We start from the raw sequence: 15,682 nt of genomic DNA, 5'->3' as shown, positions 1-15,682 counted from the left end.
TATGCAGTTTTTATAAACATACCAGTTGAACTTTCAGATTTTGAAGTAATTGGTTTTTCTGTGCTTTGTCCACCACTTGAAGTGCTGGGAGAGGATTCGGTGGATATAGAAGATGTTGGGGAAATTCCATGAGATGTTGGTGGAGTAGAATGAGTGTGTTCTTCAGATGAAGGACTGAAGTCAAAAGTTGTAGGTGGAGCTGTGGTAGTTGGGCATAGGCCAATCATCCTTTCTATTGTTGAATTCTCTGAACAAATGGCATTTAAACAGCCACCTATTCCATCGGCAGTGTAATAGACTATATCACCAGGCAGAAATTCTTTGCCTTCATATTCGCAACAACCTTGTTTTGAAAGAAAAAAATTATACAGTTTTATACAATTATTTTGATGTCTTTTAACACCTATAATGAAAATCGTGTCCTGTGTAATAAATGTAGATTCATATTAAATATGTTCTTTTCTGGTGTATTAATGCATAAATGCACAAACATGGTTACCATAACTTTTCCAAATTTAGCTATTTTTCACAAGACAAGTTTAATACATTAATGTGACATGATAGCAGTACCTCTGCATGCTGCAAACACAACCATTGAATGGTCTTATATTGGTCAGTTTTACATAATCAATATTCATAAGCCATAAGCAGCAGTAAACAAGAATAGAAAAAAGGTAAAATAGAAATAGAAACACTTCTCTGCTGGACCCATTCCCGCTTTTGGCTTACAAATATTGATGTAAAATACTGACCAAAATTCTGCCACGTGAAAGCGGCCTTACTGATTCATGGATAAAATACAGTATGTCATCAGTATTTAGTAATGCATTGTTGCCTTCTAGACAGAAGATTGAATAACACTTTGAAAAATAGCAGATAAAATAAATGAAAATACTGATGAAATACAGGTGCAATATAGATCAAATGAGGATGCATCCATCTTTTAATCTCTCCCCATAGACTTCATTGGGCATATTCCATCTATAAAACAGATTAAGGTAGCACTGTCTGCACTTGGAAAATATGCACATGTTTTATAAGGCCATGTGACTAGCTCCAGAAAATGACATTAGCTTCATATTATACACTACAATAAACAGCAATAATTTACACATCACTAAGTAGTATGACATAGAATAAAACTTATCTATAGCATGTTATAGTATTATGCCTTACCTTGTGCTTGGGTACACTGTCTTCCATTCTTGGAGCATGTGCTATAATAAAAAAAATATGGATTACTATCGGTCTGAATCATATTGCTGTTGTAAGTGTTTAGATTTATTTCTGTAGTGAAACGGCCGGGACAACACAAATTACAAAATTTTAAACTTTGCATTTTAAACCTGCCTTCCCTTTTAATCTAGCTCTAAATTTGTGCAACCCAATCGTGTAAACATGAAGGTTGGGTGGTTTTAAACGATTCAAGAACTATTTTCTACATATTTACCAATTTCCCTTCTTGATATCTGAAATAAGTAGTGATCCAACAAGAAAGATTTTTTTTCTATAATCTGCTGTTAATAAAGATTAGACAAAGAACCAAACATATATTTACAGTGCCCCCCCGACCTACGATGGCCCTGACATATGATCATTTCAACATACGATGGCCTCTCAGAGGCCATCGCATGTTGAAGGCAGCATCAACATACGATGCTTTTGTATGTCGGGGCCATCGCATAAACGGCTACCCGGCAGCGCAGACTGCTTCAGCTGCCACCAGATAGCCGTTGACAATCACTTACCTGTCCTCGGGGCTCCGGCGCGTCCTCTTCGGGATCCCCTGCATCGTCTGTGCTCTCCATCGTCGTCATCACGTCGCTGCGCATGCCGTCCCGTCATCCAATAGGAGCGGCCTGCGTAGCGACGTGATGGTGGCGATGGAGAGCGAGGATGCCGGGGAAGCAGAGGCCTTGCCGGAGCCTCGGGGACAGCGATGGAGGGCGACATCCAGGGCAGCGGTGACGAGCGGTAACCGTCCGGAGCGGCGGGGACACGTGAGTATAACTTCCAATACCAGTGGTCTTCAACCTGCGGACCTCCAGATGTTGCAAAACTACAACTCCCAGCATGCCCGGACAGCCGTTGGCAGGTTGTAGACCGCTGTCCTATACTTTACATTGCACTGATCCCTCAACATACGATGATTTCAACAAACTATGGTCCATTTGGAACAGATTACCTTCGTATGTTGAGGGACCACTGTATATAAAACTGCTATATACGTGTGTAAGCATAAACACTCATACCAAACAGAACATCTGGATGGACCTGGCATCTTTTCTCCTGGTTTATACTCCTCCCCATATTCATCATAACAGTGACATGAAGCAACACAATGCATCGACTCCTCATCAAAGAATGGTCTATCCTCAGGACATGTAGGGTAGCAACCTAGACATTATGATGGGTACAATAAGAAATTTGCACACATACCTATATATGAATAATTAATGAATTATTAGTAAATACACCAATACACTATTTTTAAGAACCATACGTGTAAGCACAATGTGATAAATATTTTGCCAATGACTAATAAAGGATTAATGTAACTCAGAAACTTAATGTCTTTTTTCATGCCTCTAAGGCAGTTCTCTAATAAAGATGCCCACAGAGTCAGTAGGTCCAGCTAATGGAACCCTTGACAATATACTGATATTTAAAGGGACATTTTTCACTGCCACATTGGCCATTGTTGTAATATATGGTGCCAATGCAAATAAGCAAAAACGCAATGTATTGTCTAGCCAGAGGAAGAAGCAGCTATCTTTTCTGGCTATTGGAGTGTAAATTACCCCCCCCCCCAGACACCCCCCCCCCAGACACCCCCCCCCCCCCAACACACATACAATAAGATGTCCATATTCTATAATAAGGCACATGAACAACATAGATTAAAAAAATATATATATATGTTTTTATTGTTTTAAAATTTTGGAAAGTTCTATGTCCTCCAAGTATTCCTTTATTAAAATGTATTTTTTGTAAATGAGTAAAATACCTTCTAAGCCTGGCAGTTTGTTAAAGCAAACACCAGTTGGATTCATACAGGTCTTCATACATGGAGCTCCACAGGCTTTGTAGTGCCATTCACAATGTCCTTGCTGGTTGTAGAAATCACAAAATACAGCTGGGAAGAGAATAAATGTAACAGTGTTTTACCTGGTGTATAGTATATTGACAAACAGCAGTAGTAAAATAAGCTGCATTTACACGTCTAGACTTTTAACCATGGATTGAAATTTCACTCAGCCCAATTTACTTGAACGGGGATAAGCAACAATCCCAGACAGAGCATATAATCAAGGCAAGTTCTAAATAAAAGCTTTGATGAATAAAAACAGATAACTGTTATATATAAGCCAATAAAAGTGTGTCATTTATCATAAGGAATAAAAATGTTTCAAATATATTAATATTGATTCTTGCAAGAGAAAATAACTTACGGCAGATATTTGGAGTTCTCCAACTGATGCACTGTCCCGCCTCACTACAAGCTTGGGCATAAGCTGCCACGGCAGTACAGAAGCAGTCACAGTCTCCACCAGCATCACAAGCACAAGCATCGTTGACACAAGCGTCATAGTAGTTAACAGGGTCCACCTGTGTATAGATAACCGGATATTATGAAAGGTGTAAGAAGGCTTCGCTATTTATGGATCTGTTTAGAGACAGTCTGTGTATCAGTGCATTTTATTGACCCTATGCTTTTGAAATGCAATGGGTCAATGAAAAAAAACCTGTATGAAATGAAATCCACTTACCACACCATGACAGGAAGCAAACACACTACTGGTGATGATACTACATTGTTTTTGTGACCATGCTTTTCTATATGGATTAGAGGCACAGGTATCTGCAATTTCCACAGCATTAGGGCATCTCTCAGAAAGCTTCCAGCTGTTGCCAAACTCAGCGACATCTCCAACCTTGGACTGACTTCTGGTTACAAAATCATTGGCAGCATTTCCATCAAAGTTACCACATAGACCACATACTTTTCCCTAGAAAACAAATAAATGTGCCATTGTTTGAGTTCATGGAGCTAGCCAATGGTGTCTTATGAAAAAGAAAATAAGATAAAATGGTGAAATAAAGAAATACTAAGAAACTAAAATGTAAAAAATGTAATTTCTTATTTTTTTGAATAAGTGAATATGGTATGCACTTTTACCTCAAATTTTGGATCCAGCTTAACAAAGATAGTGGTTTTCTTATCCCAAACCAAAACTAAACCATTTGCTGCTTCAACAACTAAATAGATTCCCATCTGTCGAACTTTGAAGGGAACATATGTTCCATGGTTTCTCTTGACCACATCAAACTTCTGATCACCAAGAATGAGCTCATAGTTCTACAAATGAAGAAAACATTGAAAAAAGTAATAACACATAATAAAAACATTTATGCCGGTAGTTGTTTAAAATGTAGAAGATGGATATTTTGGATAATATACACTTACACCAAGGAAAAGTCTGATAGTTTTGGAACAGGTGGTGCCTTGTGTACCACAACGTGTATTTTCTGTGAAGACTCTGAAGGTACCATCATGAGGGTCTTTAGAACAATAATCCTAGGAACACAAAGACAAGGTTGTGAGATGATTGTGCAAATGTGATGTCTATTATACAAAAAAGACTTTAAAAAATTTACCTGAGTCAAAGTGTACCAGCAATTTCCATTGAAACGATATCTTCTGTTGTCAAAAGTTTGGTAATGTCCATCTCCATATACAGCACAAGTCCCGAGGCATGTGTTTGTGGTACATTCCCACTTCTTGCGCTTACAGGTACTGCACAATAAGATCAAAGTCAGATGAGTTCTAAAATGTAACCTTCAAAACAGAAAAATCACTGATCTCCAGTATCTTACCAAGTATTGCATTTGACCTGAACTGTTTCTCCTGCTGCATAGTAGTCATCATTGAGTCTACAAGGGCAATCATCTTCACGAATGCATATGTTTCTTTCATCATCAAGCACCAATCCTTCAGGACATACACAGCCAGATACGCAACCAGAGCTATACTGTATGACAGAAAGAAAAAAATCTAACTCTTAACAATCAAATATAATGCAATAATTTGTAGTTAAATTGTGGATTAATAATGATATGCTTTACTCATTTGACAGATCCCCACTGCTGAAGTTTTGGATCCCTGCTGGTTTCTACTTCCTGGCCCCATCTTGAGAAACAGGAAATGTCTGTTCAGCCAATCACTGGCTGCAGAAAGGGCATTTACTGTGTGTTGGGACAAGACCAGGAAGTGGGGGTAAGAAGGTAGTGGCAGCACAGAGAGTGAAGTGATTGATGCTTATTTTTATGTGTTTTTAAAGACAGTCTGACCCTTTATAAAAAAAAAAAAAATTCCCCCACTAGATAACCCCTTTAAACTGCCTAAATTATTGTTTGCCAATTATTTATCTATGTTTACAATATGAGGAAACATTCTTTCTTTCAAAAAGTGTATTAACACAACACTGGGTTTACAATAACCTAATATAATTGTTACAGGGGCTGTACAGGATTGTAAAATCCTGCTTTTTCCCCAGAAACAGAGCCATTTTTCTGCAATAGGCTGTGCATTGTATTACAATTCATTTTAATTTATGTTATAGCAAAGACATCTCATGCATAAGAATAGCACTTATGAAAAGATATAGACCTCCACGGACCAGATATTAATGGCCCAGTCTAAGGATTATTTTTATCCTGGGCAATCCTTTTAAACATAGTGGCCCAGATTGATCAACCTGAGAAAAAAATGTTTCTAGTGTTTGTCATATATCAACAAATCATAGCCCATCTTTTATTTTACCAGAGCAATAATGAGAGAAGGGAAAACTTACAAGTGATTGGTTGCTATCTGAGCCAACAAATTTATTTTAACTTACACAGTCTGAATCAAAGGTTGAACAGCTTTTCTGACATTCAGAACCTTTAGCCCCCGCAGTGGCATTGTCACAATCAAAGTAGACCATTGGGTGTTCACATTCTAGAGAAAGAAAAATATTGTAATATTGACCAAACAAACATATGACTATTTATTTATATATGTATATATACAACTAGAATAAAGCATTGTTGAAAAGTGCATTATTACCAAATAGTAATTACAGAATGGTTTAAACGGATACAAGAAAACAAAGATAAAAATGGTACAATGGAGCAAATAATGGTAATCTGATTGGTATAATATATGCAAAAAATGGAAGTATATTGTTATATTCGATTAAGTGGCCTCCCTACAGAGGAACTCTGACAGATAAAAACAGATAACTACACATGCTATAGATTTTAATATGATTGACTAGAACCCTAAATAGGTAGGGCAGGTGTGAAGAGAGCCTTAAGGACCTTTTTCCGGGGTTGATTTTAAGCTCGTAAGAGTACTTGTTCCTGATAACTGACTTAGGAATCAGCCAATGAATGAGAGAATGCTTGTTTTTCAGCCTATCAACCACCCAAACATTGCCCTGTGTAAAAAGGGTAGGTGCAGCCAAAAAATTATTAATTTAAAGGCCCACATCCAGCCTGCATGATAATTGAGCTGTAGTAAGGCTCACTAAACGACCGCCGATCTGCGAGAACACTTGCTATTGAGACCGACTTGGCCTTTACTTATGTACTTTATGTACAATTCATAGAAAGACCTCACAAAGAAGGAAGAAAAGCGTATAATACCTTTTACGACCACAGGAACGATGCCAACACAGTCCAGTTTTCCATTAGTGCAGGTGCTATAACAAAGGAGAACAATTAGGAATGTTTCAGAATATATAAATAAATGTAAAAAAAAAAAAACAATATATATGCAACTGACTATTTTGTGATCTCATACTAGGTAAATTATGGTTTAAGTCCTGAAATGCTGGTTCCTTAGTGCTCTAACCAATGAGTTTGATAAGTAACATCTTACCACATTGCCCCATTTTCATGAATGACTTCTCCAGGTGACATAGCAGTTCCCTTATAGTAACAAGAGCAAAGAGCAGGGAGAACACATTTTCCATTGTCATCTCGGTAGGTTCCATCTTCACAAGTACAACCATCAATAGTGCCAATATCATATTCACAGGTGACATCATGTTCACTGAGAGCACGGCAGCTAGGTGTGCAGGTACTGACAGTGTAGCGATAGGTTTGACCAGGCAGGCAGGTGGTTGTGTATGAGTCTAAGGATAAAGCACACCAATAAAATATCTTAGAATGTTTGAGCAATATTTTTACATTCCTGCTGGTAAAAAGCTTTTGTAATGAAGATGACTAAAAACAGTCTGCAAAATGAAAAAAACATTTTTTTTAAGGAAACTTACGACAAATATTTGTTCTCCACCCGCGTAAGTCAACTCCTTGTCTAGCGCAGGCACTAACATAGGATGAGAGGGCACTGCACATGCAGTCTTCTTTCTTTTCACAATTGCAGGCATCAAACATACAGTTCTGTGGATACAGACAATAAATACTTGTAAGGACTATAATGTTGTTGATGTAAATTCCCAAATTTTCTCCAGTCTCCAGTGGAGATGATGAGAATTTCTAGGTACTATGATGTGTTTTTTCAGTGTATGTTACCATCACTTTAGACAGATGAAACTTATTGGGACTTCTTTTCTGTCATAGTATATTTGGCTTTACCTTATGGTAGCTCTCTGGGTCAACAGTCTTGTGACAGCTGCCAAATGGTCCATCACTCTTTAGCAGCATATCGCAATTGTGGGATGCATATAGTTCTAAAAATAAAATGTGCCGTCCATTACTGATACATTTATCAGAAAGTCATATTGTATCATCACACTATACATTATCCTTGAGAATGCTCACCATTCTGACCAATAAGGGCACAGGGATCTTCAAAGTTGTTTTTGACATTTGGACAGTCAAGCTGGGTCTTCCACAAGTTGCCAAAAGATGAACCAGTTCCTTCTAAGACTCCCGCAGGAGATTTGAAATCATCGGCTTGCACATCATTGAAGTTTCCACAGAGACCTGAAAAGTAAAAAATTGCATTGAAACCAGTTCTATTTTCTTTATTAAGTCATTTTACCAGCTAGGCTGTCTTTTGGGTTACAATCATTGTTAGTCTTGCTAATTGCACAACAAACCGTACCAGAAGTTTTGTCCATCCATTTTGGATCAGCTGATACATAAACTTGCATGGTAGGCACCAGTTGAACTTTAGCCTGTATACCGAAATTTGTTTGTATGATGACAAAGAAGGATGTAGGCTTGAAGATGGTAGCAGTGGCTGCAAACATAAAAGAAATATGTATGATACATGAAAAATTGCAGATTTCAATTGACCCATAGTGTTTTCTTCCATAAAATAATGTCAAATATAAACCCATATTATAAAAAGTGTATCTTTTAGCAGATTCCATAATCATACCTACCTGTTGAGACAGGCAGTTGGGTGTAGACAGAGTTAATGTACACGCTGCCGCATTTCTTGACAAAAATAAACTAAAGAGAAAGTAAATTAAGAATTAAGTTGGGAAAAAAATATCTGGTATATTCTACCAGTTCTTGCAAATTTTTATATTTATTTAAAGGGGGTACTCGGGTGGAAAACTTTTTTTTTTTAAATTAACTGGTGCCAGATTTGTAAATTACTTATATTAAAAAATATTTACCCTTCCAGTACTTATTAGCAGCTGTGTGCTACAGAGGAAATCATTTTCTTTTTGAATTTCTTTTTTGTCTGTCCACAGTGCTCTCTGCTGACACCTGATGCCTGTATAAGGAACTGTCCAGAGCAGGAGAAACCCCCCATAGCAAACCTACGCTGCTTTGGATGGTTTCTAAAATGGACAGATGTGTCAGCAGAGAGCACTGTGGACAAGACAAAAAAAGAAATTCAAAAATGAAAGAATTTCCTCTGTAGCATAAAGCTGCTAATAAGTACTGAAAGGATTAAGATTTTTAAGTAGAAGTTATTTACAAATCTGTTTAACTTTCTGGCACCAGTTTATTTTTAATAAAAAGTTATCCACCGGAGTACCCCTTTAACTTCTGCACTTACCTCCTTTCCACCATTCAAGCTCAGGGAAATGCTCTTGAGGCAAGTTTCTGTATCGGTATGGCCACATTTGCTAAGTTCCGCTAAAACACTGAACAGGCTGGAGTCACTTGTCTGTAAACATGGGATAAAAGTGTTTAGAATTTGTTATCACTATGTAAACTCACTATCCAATGCGTATTAATATGTTTTATAGTTACAAGCAAGGTTTACAGACTATAGCAGCTGCCATAACAAAAATATGGCAAGGTCTTTTTTTTTAATAATGTTGGTTTAGACTACTACATCCGTCAAACTAGTATAGCAGGGTCTTGTTTTTGATGATGGTTGAGGCCATCACATCTATCATTCCAAACATAGGTGGGCCTCATTTATATGCCATCGCTTTTTTCATCAGTTTAACCCAAAGACCATCCCTTTCATCTCTGGTTATCTAATATTCAATGAAGAGGAGGGATCTTGCTTGGATTGCTTTTGTGAATGGATTAAGAAGGAATAGGGGTACCCTTTTGTATACACCCTAGCAGCTAGAGTAGGCTCCCTATATAAGAAGGCCTTGGTGGCCACAATTTCCTACGCTTCTTTAAAAGTCTCTTTTGTATTGGTTTCTCTGAACTGTATTGTTCATTTACAGGGTAACAGTAACCTTTTGACATAATGCCAACCATGAAAAGTACATACAGTGATCCCTCAACTTACAATGGCTTCAAAATACAATAGTTTCAACATACAATGGTCTTTTCTGGACCATTGTAACTTGAAACCAGACTCAACATACAATGCTACAGACAGTCCAGATCTGTGAAACATGCCAATGGCTGGAAGAACCGACCAATCAAAATGGATATTTCACTGGTAAAACACTTGTATTACTGAAGTGCATGCACTGACTGGTGTCTGGTAGGTATTACATGTTCTGTACAGGGAGGTATTACATGTTCTGTACTCTTTACCTGTACCAGGGTTAGCTGCTCCTTTGGACACCAGGTGAGGATGGCTCCATGTTACTTTTTTAGGACATTGCGTATTCTGTACAGGACCCTGAAGAAGCTCCTGTCCTCTACATAGACCAGGGTTTCCCAAAGAGGGAGACTGAAGCTGTCGCAAAACTACAACTCCCAGCAGATCTTTCTTACTTTTATATGTAAGGATTTGCTTTATCTATATTAGTTATCTACTTATTTTTCTTTAATCCTCACTTTTTCCTATTTTTGGATGACATTTTGGTGGCTTCAGAACCAATTACCAGGTTTCCATAGAGTTATGGTCTCAACATACAATGGTTTCAACATACAGTGGTCGTCCTGGAACCAATTAATATTGTAACTTGAGGGACTACTGTATATCTGGTTGGTTTTAGCCATTAATGAATGCATTTATCTACTTTGACTATGCTTGCTAGTGTATATTGAGTCTCTATCTCCTTTAGTTACCTTAGATAATGTGTAGGTACAGTCTCCATGGAAATTGTAGCGAGTAGCATCAAAGGTGGTGACGTGAGAACCTCCTTCAAGGGCGCAAACACCAAAGCATTGCTTTTTAACACAGTTCCATTTCCCTCCTTCACATGTGCTGTTGAGGAAAGTCATTGTCAGCCAAGATATTCTTATAATCCAGAAATACTGTTCACTTTAATTTTACATATGAGGATGTTCCAGTACAGGCACTATGTTATCATTTTTTTTTATGAGACAGAAAAAATACCTGACAATAACCTGCAATCCTAACAAGAAAGACTATGATCATATACTGTGCTGTTATTAAAACCATATCACTACAAAATGCAAGGACCCCCTACAGACATGGTGTGCAACCCTACACTACACCTGTACCATTGGCTGAGAACGTAAAATTTATAGTACAAATAGATAATCTAACAGTAGGTACCAATCTTGACATTTCTCAGCATATCCTTTTCCTGATGGGTAAACATCTCCATTATAGGTGCAGGGACACTCCTCCTTTGCAATACAACCCGTTTTCCTGATGTCATCAAACACCAACCCTTAAAAATAAAAAGAAGGCTTTAAATCATAGAACTTTTTTTTTTACAGAGGATAATATGTCATGATATGATATAATTTACCAGTTTGTGTGATATAAAAAACTACAATAAGGTACCTGCGGGACAGAAGCAGCCATCTGTGCAGTGATCATCGCAGACTAATGAGCGGTCAGGGTTACTACAAGTGTCTGGACAGGCTGTGCCACACTCTTTAAACTGAAGGTTGAAAGCGCATTTCAAAGCTAAAAGAGAACATTATTTTCATATTACCCAATAGAATAATTTTATTGTTCCAGTAAACAGTATAATAACATATGTGTGTAACCCTGGTATAACACAGTATCTCATTGTGCAGTAGTACGCAGGGGTTGATAAGCCCAAATCCATACACAAATAATTTATCCATTTTAAAGGGGTACTCCTCCCCTAGACATCTTATCCCCTATCCAAAGGATAGGGGATAAGATGTCAGATCGCCGGGGTCCCGCTGCTAGGGACCCCCGGGATCTACCATGCGGCACCCACCTTTAGCGGCTTCCGGAACCGCTGGAGGTCCTCAGGCTGAGTCCATCTCGACCACGGGTATGGAAGATCGTGACGTCACGACTCCGCCCCCGTGTGACATCACACCCCGCCCCTCAATGCAAGTCTATGCATAGACTTGCATTGAGGGGCAGAGTGTGACATCACACGGGGGCGGAGTCGTGATGTCACGATCTTCCGTACCCGTGGTCAAGAGGACCTCCAGCGGTTACCCCTTTAAAGGTTGTGCTATACAATAATACAAAGTTCATCTAAATGCCTAATTTTAGATAGATTTAAATAGGAAGGTATTATTTAAAGAGATCATAAAGGGAAAGTTAATCGTGATCATCTACATCAGTATGAAATTAGAGATTTTCCATCGGTTGCAAAACACCATGGACTGAGGGTGAAGAGCCATAAGTGGCAACCACTGTTCTAATGTATTTTTTATTTTATTTGAATCCATACAAAGCTCTGAGCAGGAGAGTTAACACCAAAAGACAGATGTAGAGTTGGGTACTAAATATACATCCAGTGCACTCCAGGCTCCATCACAATAAGACTGTTCAGTTTGGAGCTGACTTTGGAGTCAGCCACTTGCCTTTAGGATCTGTTTCCTATAGGTTGGTCAACAAGTTTGACCTTATTGATTATATATCCTGCCCATGACACAATGACAACAAAGTAAACTAAGCAATACAAGAAGACGTGTTTTGTATGATTTTATTTTACATAAAACATGGCTGTAGACTGTGACTTACGGCAAATCTTAGATGTTCTCCAGTTCTTTGGTTTTCCACCGGCATGAGTGCACTGTCTGGAATACTCCGTGAAGATGTTGCAAAGACAGAACCCTGTTGAATTCCCTGTGCATCTACAGATATCTTGCTCGCAAAGTTCAATATATTTCTGGACTTCCACAATTTTATTACATTCTTGGAAAGCTGTACCAGTGAGAACAGTTGTACATAATTGTTTCTATTGGAGATAAAATGTTGAAATAAAAAATCAGTTGGAAACATTTCTTGACTCATTTGTGATCAATATTGGTAGGCAATGCATAAAATTCAAATATTATATCTATAATATTAATTCTATGAATCAACCTTCATTGAAAGAGAAGATGTTTAGTGTCTGTTTGTAGCACCTTGAAGACATCTCTGTATTTTCTTAAAGGGGTACTCTACTGCTCAGCGTTTGGAACAAACTGTTCCGTATGCTGGGGCCGGCGCTGGGAGCTCGTGATATCATAGCCCCGCCCCATCATGACATCACACTCCGCTCCCTCAATGAAAGTCTATGGGAGGGGGGCGTGACAGCCGTCACACCCCCTCCCATAGACTTGCATTTATGTGGCGGGGTGTGACATCATGAGGGGGTCGGACTATGACCTCACAAGCTCCTGGTGGCGGCTCCAGTGTTCGCAACAGTTTGTTCCAAACGCTGAGCAGCGGCATACACCTTTAAGCTAGGCACAGTAGTGGATTCAAAAAGATTGAATGGTATCAAGAAAAGATTAATACGCTTCTTTGAATCCACTTTTGTATCCTAAGAATAGCCCATTGGTGTTACAGACCCGGAAAAAAAAAAAAAGAATAATATAAACGTTAATGCATCTTCCCGTTTTAATTGTCAACAGACTCTTATAAGTATAGATTCTTACACTGTGGGGGCATGTTATTTCTGCTTCTTCACTAGTGTCTTCACAGTGTTGTTCTTCTGGGTTATGGTATTTTTGAAGGTTTCCATACTGAACATTAGTTAGATGGGCATCTATAGACAAGGTAAAATTAGATTTTTTGTACATATTTAGTAAATATCTTAACTATTTGAAATTAGTATTTTACTTACTGTTGATCATAAACTCATTGTGGATTGGAATCCCATTATAATCACCACAAAGACCACAGGTTTGGTTGACATATTTTTGACTCAGTTCCAGCTATAATTATAAAATTGAAAATTTGTAAATGGTTAACATAAGTTAACATAAGTACAGTTAAATAAAATAAGTCTCTAGCATTCATCCAAAGGAAGGAAAATAAAAAAAACAAGATCAATGAGGTAATTTAGGTAATTGAAGGGAATGTGTCATCAGAACATGACCTGTTGCTTAAATCAGGTTTTATATAAAACATATTTATAAGGTTTGTTTGATGATTTTTCTTCTTCTCATATTCATTCTAATATCTATATTATAAAATAATCCTGAAATCTTGCAACCTTGACACTTTCTGTTCTGTGGAGAAAGCTTTTCAACAGTCTACTCCATATGATCACGGCCAAAATTACATAAGGTGGGTTCAGTCCACTCACTATAGGTTATGATGAGTGCTCAGCTACAAATGCACAGTAGTTACCCTTGTGCAGGTCACAGAGCATGCCTAAAACCTCTCCCTTGCTGTAAACCATATCTCTGTTCAAGTGTTGTTTAAAGCAATTCAGGCAAGATGGACATAATGTACAAAAATGAAATATAAAAAATTTACAAAAAAGTATCTGGCTGAAAAACATCTAGACAACACATTCCTTTTTAGTAGTGGTAACATAGAGTTCCATGGTATTACTGATCTTACACATTTTATATTGTAATCGTGTGACTTATTATTTTTTTTTATGTAGTAGATGCTTTCTTGTTATGATTACAGGCCTAATTATAAAGAAATTCTCCCCTTATTGATCTTACTAGATACCCTCAGTATTGCTATGTTGCTGATCTTTTCTACAATCCACACTTATTCCAATTACTTAGGTTGCCCACCTCCTAACAAACATATTAACAGCCACTAAATGTAAAGATGGAGAAGCCATTATTATTATTATAATTATTATTATTATTACCGTGATGGAGTCTTCTTCATTCCAAAACATTTCAAAGCCAATTTTGGAACTGATTCTTATATAGGTTCCAGACTTAGAGATTTGAGTTCCACCAACACTGAATGGAAGTTCCTCTACTCTGTTGGGATATTACATGCATTAGATTAAAATAGATTTACACATAATTTTATAGCTCGTAGGAATTAACAGCCAATTGCCGGACACTGCATCTCTGCCAGGTAAAATATCTTTCTTCAGGATTCAACTTTAACTAATTTATATTAGGCTGGCCGTGTACACTGGAATAAAGGCAGGCGAACCTGCCAATGGTAATGTATTCTAAAGTCTTCATTTGTAAGGAAGAGAGATATCCAGTGTGCATTGCTACCTTTAGCTCCAAGAATCCATCAAGATTTAGATTTCACTGTGACTGATGTCATATTGATACTATACCAATTATATATTATAATGCCACAGTACAAAGACAGGTACAAGTACGGTGTTGTTTCTTATATTACTTTCCAATTCTCTGATTCTTCGTTGTATTTAATAGATAACAACAACAATAATAATAATACTAATAATATCAACTTACTTTACACTGTTGACTATGACAGTCTTCTCAGCCACAGTAATATCAGCACCATCTAACTTCATGTTAATGCCGGAGATAACAGGGACATTTTTTCTGACGTGACGTGTGATTCCCACAAAGAATTCCTCATAATTGGTCTTGCAGTGTCTTACAAACTGGTAAGTACAATTCCCACGAAAATGGAAGATATCTCCATCAAAGGTCTTGTAGTGATGGTTACCAAATGTGCTGCAAATTCTTTGGTTATGAGATGGATTCAGACCTGTGGGAATAAAGTTGAATATGATAGATAGATAGACAGATATGAGATAGATAGACAAAGACAGAAATATAGATAGATAGATAGACAAACAGACAGATAGATAGACAAACAGACAGATAGATAGATTGATAGATATATAGATAGATAAGCTTCTTACACTGCCTGGTCTAAGTTTATGCTAAGTAGTATATGCCTCAATGCCATATCTTTAGGTAGATTTATTCTATTAAAAATAGGGGATTTTTAACCATTGGCAATATCATATGGGCTTTTCCCTATTTTTGCTTACTTCGATAAACCGGAGCAGGTGATGCAATAATGTTCACCCGCGAAGGACTTCCATCTGTAAAAAATTCAAAGTATCATGTATGTAGTTGGTTAGAGTACAATCTGAAGATGTCACACTGTGGACAATTGCATGTATGCACCTTCTACGGTTGACTAATGGGG

The 15,682-nt window shown here is 37.6% G+C and overlaps 1 protein-coding gene across 1 annotated transcript in view; it reads right to left on the bottom strand.

The window, feature by feature from the left end:
• The window catches only part of LOC130276899 (mucin-5AC-like), a 103,892-nt gene that overhangs the window by 24,092 nt on the left and 64,118 nt on the right, over positions 1-15,682 (bottom strand). Inside the window, exons 6-33 of the mRNA XM_056526889.1 lie at positions 15,522-15,575; positions 14,971-15,232; positions 14,397-14,514; positions 13,407-13,497; positions 13,219-13,328; positions 12,317-12,533; positions 11,147-11,272; positions 10,913-11,030; positions 10,459-10,597; positions 9,029-9,139; positions 8,400-8,469; positions 8,117-8,254; positions 7,831-7,995; positions 7,645-7,739; positions 7,323-7,449; positions 6,926-7,181; positions 6,691-6,746; positions 5,901-6,001; positions 4,879-5,033; positions 4,660-4,798; positions 4,469-4,579; positions 4,181-4,360; positions 3,771-4,010; positions 3,453-3,609; positions 3,008-3,136; positions 2,253-2,397; positions 1,177-1,217; positions 23-343 (exon numbers count right to left, since the gene is read on the bottom strand). Of these exons, the coding sequence (XP_056382864.1) occupies positions 23-343; positions 1,177-1,217; positions 2,253-2,397; positions 3,008-3,136; positions 3,453-3,609; positions 3,771-4,010; positions 4,181-4,360; positions 4,469-4,579; positions 4,660-4,798; positions 4,879-5,033; positions 5,901-6,001; positions 6,691-6,746; positions 6,926-7,181; positions 7,323-7,449; positions 7,645-7,739; positions 7,831-7,995; positions 8,117-8,254; positions 8,400-8,469; positions 9,029-9,139; positions 10,459-10,597; positions 10,913-11,030; positions 11,147-11,272; positions 12,317-12,533; positions 13,219-13,328; positions 13,407-13,497; positions 14,397-14,514; positions 14,971-15,232; positions 15,522-15,575 (3,972 nt within the window). The remainder of the gene's footprint in view (positions 1-22; positions 344-1,176; positions 1,218-2,252; positions 2,398-3,007; positions 3,137-3,452; positions 3,610-3,770; positions 4,011-4,180; positions 4,361-4,468; positions 4,580-4,659; positions 4,799-4,878; positions 5,034-5,900; positions 6,002-6,690; positions 6,747-6,925; positions 7,182-7,322; positions 7,450-7,644; positions 7,740-7,830; positions 7,996-8,116; positions 8,255-8,399; positions 8,470-9,028; positions 9,140-10,458; positions 10,598-10,912; positions 11,031-11,146; positions 11,273-12,316; positions 12,534-13,218; positions 13,329-13,406; positions 13,498-14,396; positions 14,515-14,970; positions 15,233-15,521; positions 15,576-15,682) is intronic.

This window comes from Hyla sarda, chromosome 6, assembly GCF_029499605.1.
Source record: "Hyla sarda isolate aHylSar1 chromosome 6, aHylSar1.hap1, whole genome shotgun sequence".
Taxonomy (NCBI): domain Eukaryota; kingdom Metazoa; phylum Chordata; class Amphibia; order Anura; family Hylidae; genus Hyla; species Hyla sarda.
The sequence above is the reverse complement of the archived record's forward strand: the minus strand, read 5'-3'. Positions and strand labels throughout refer to the sequence as shown.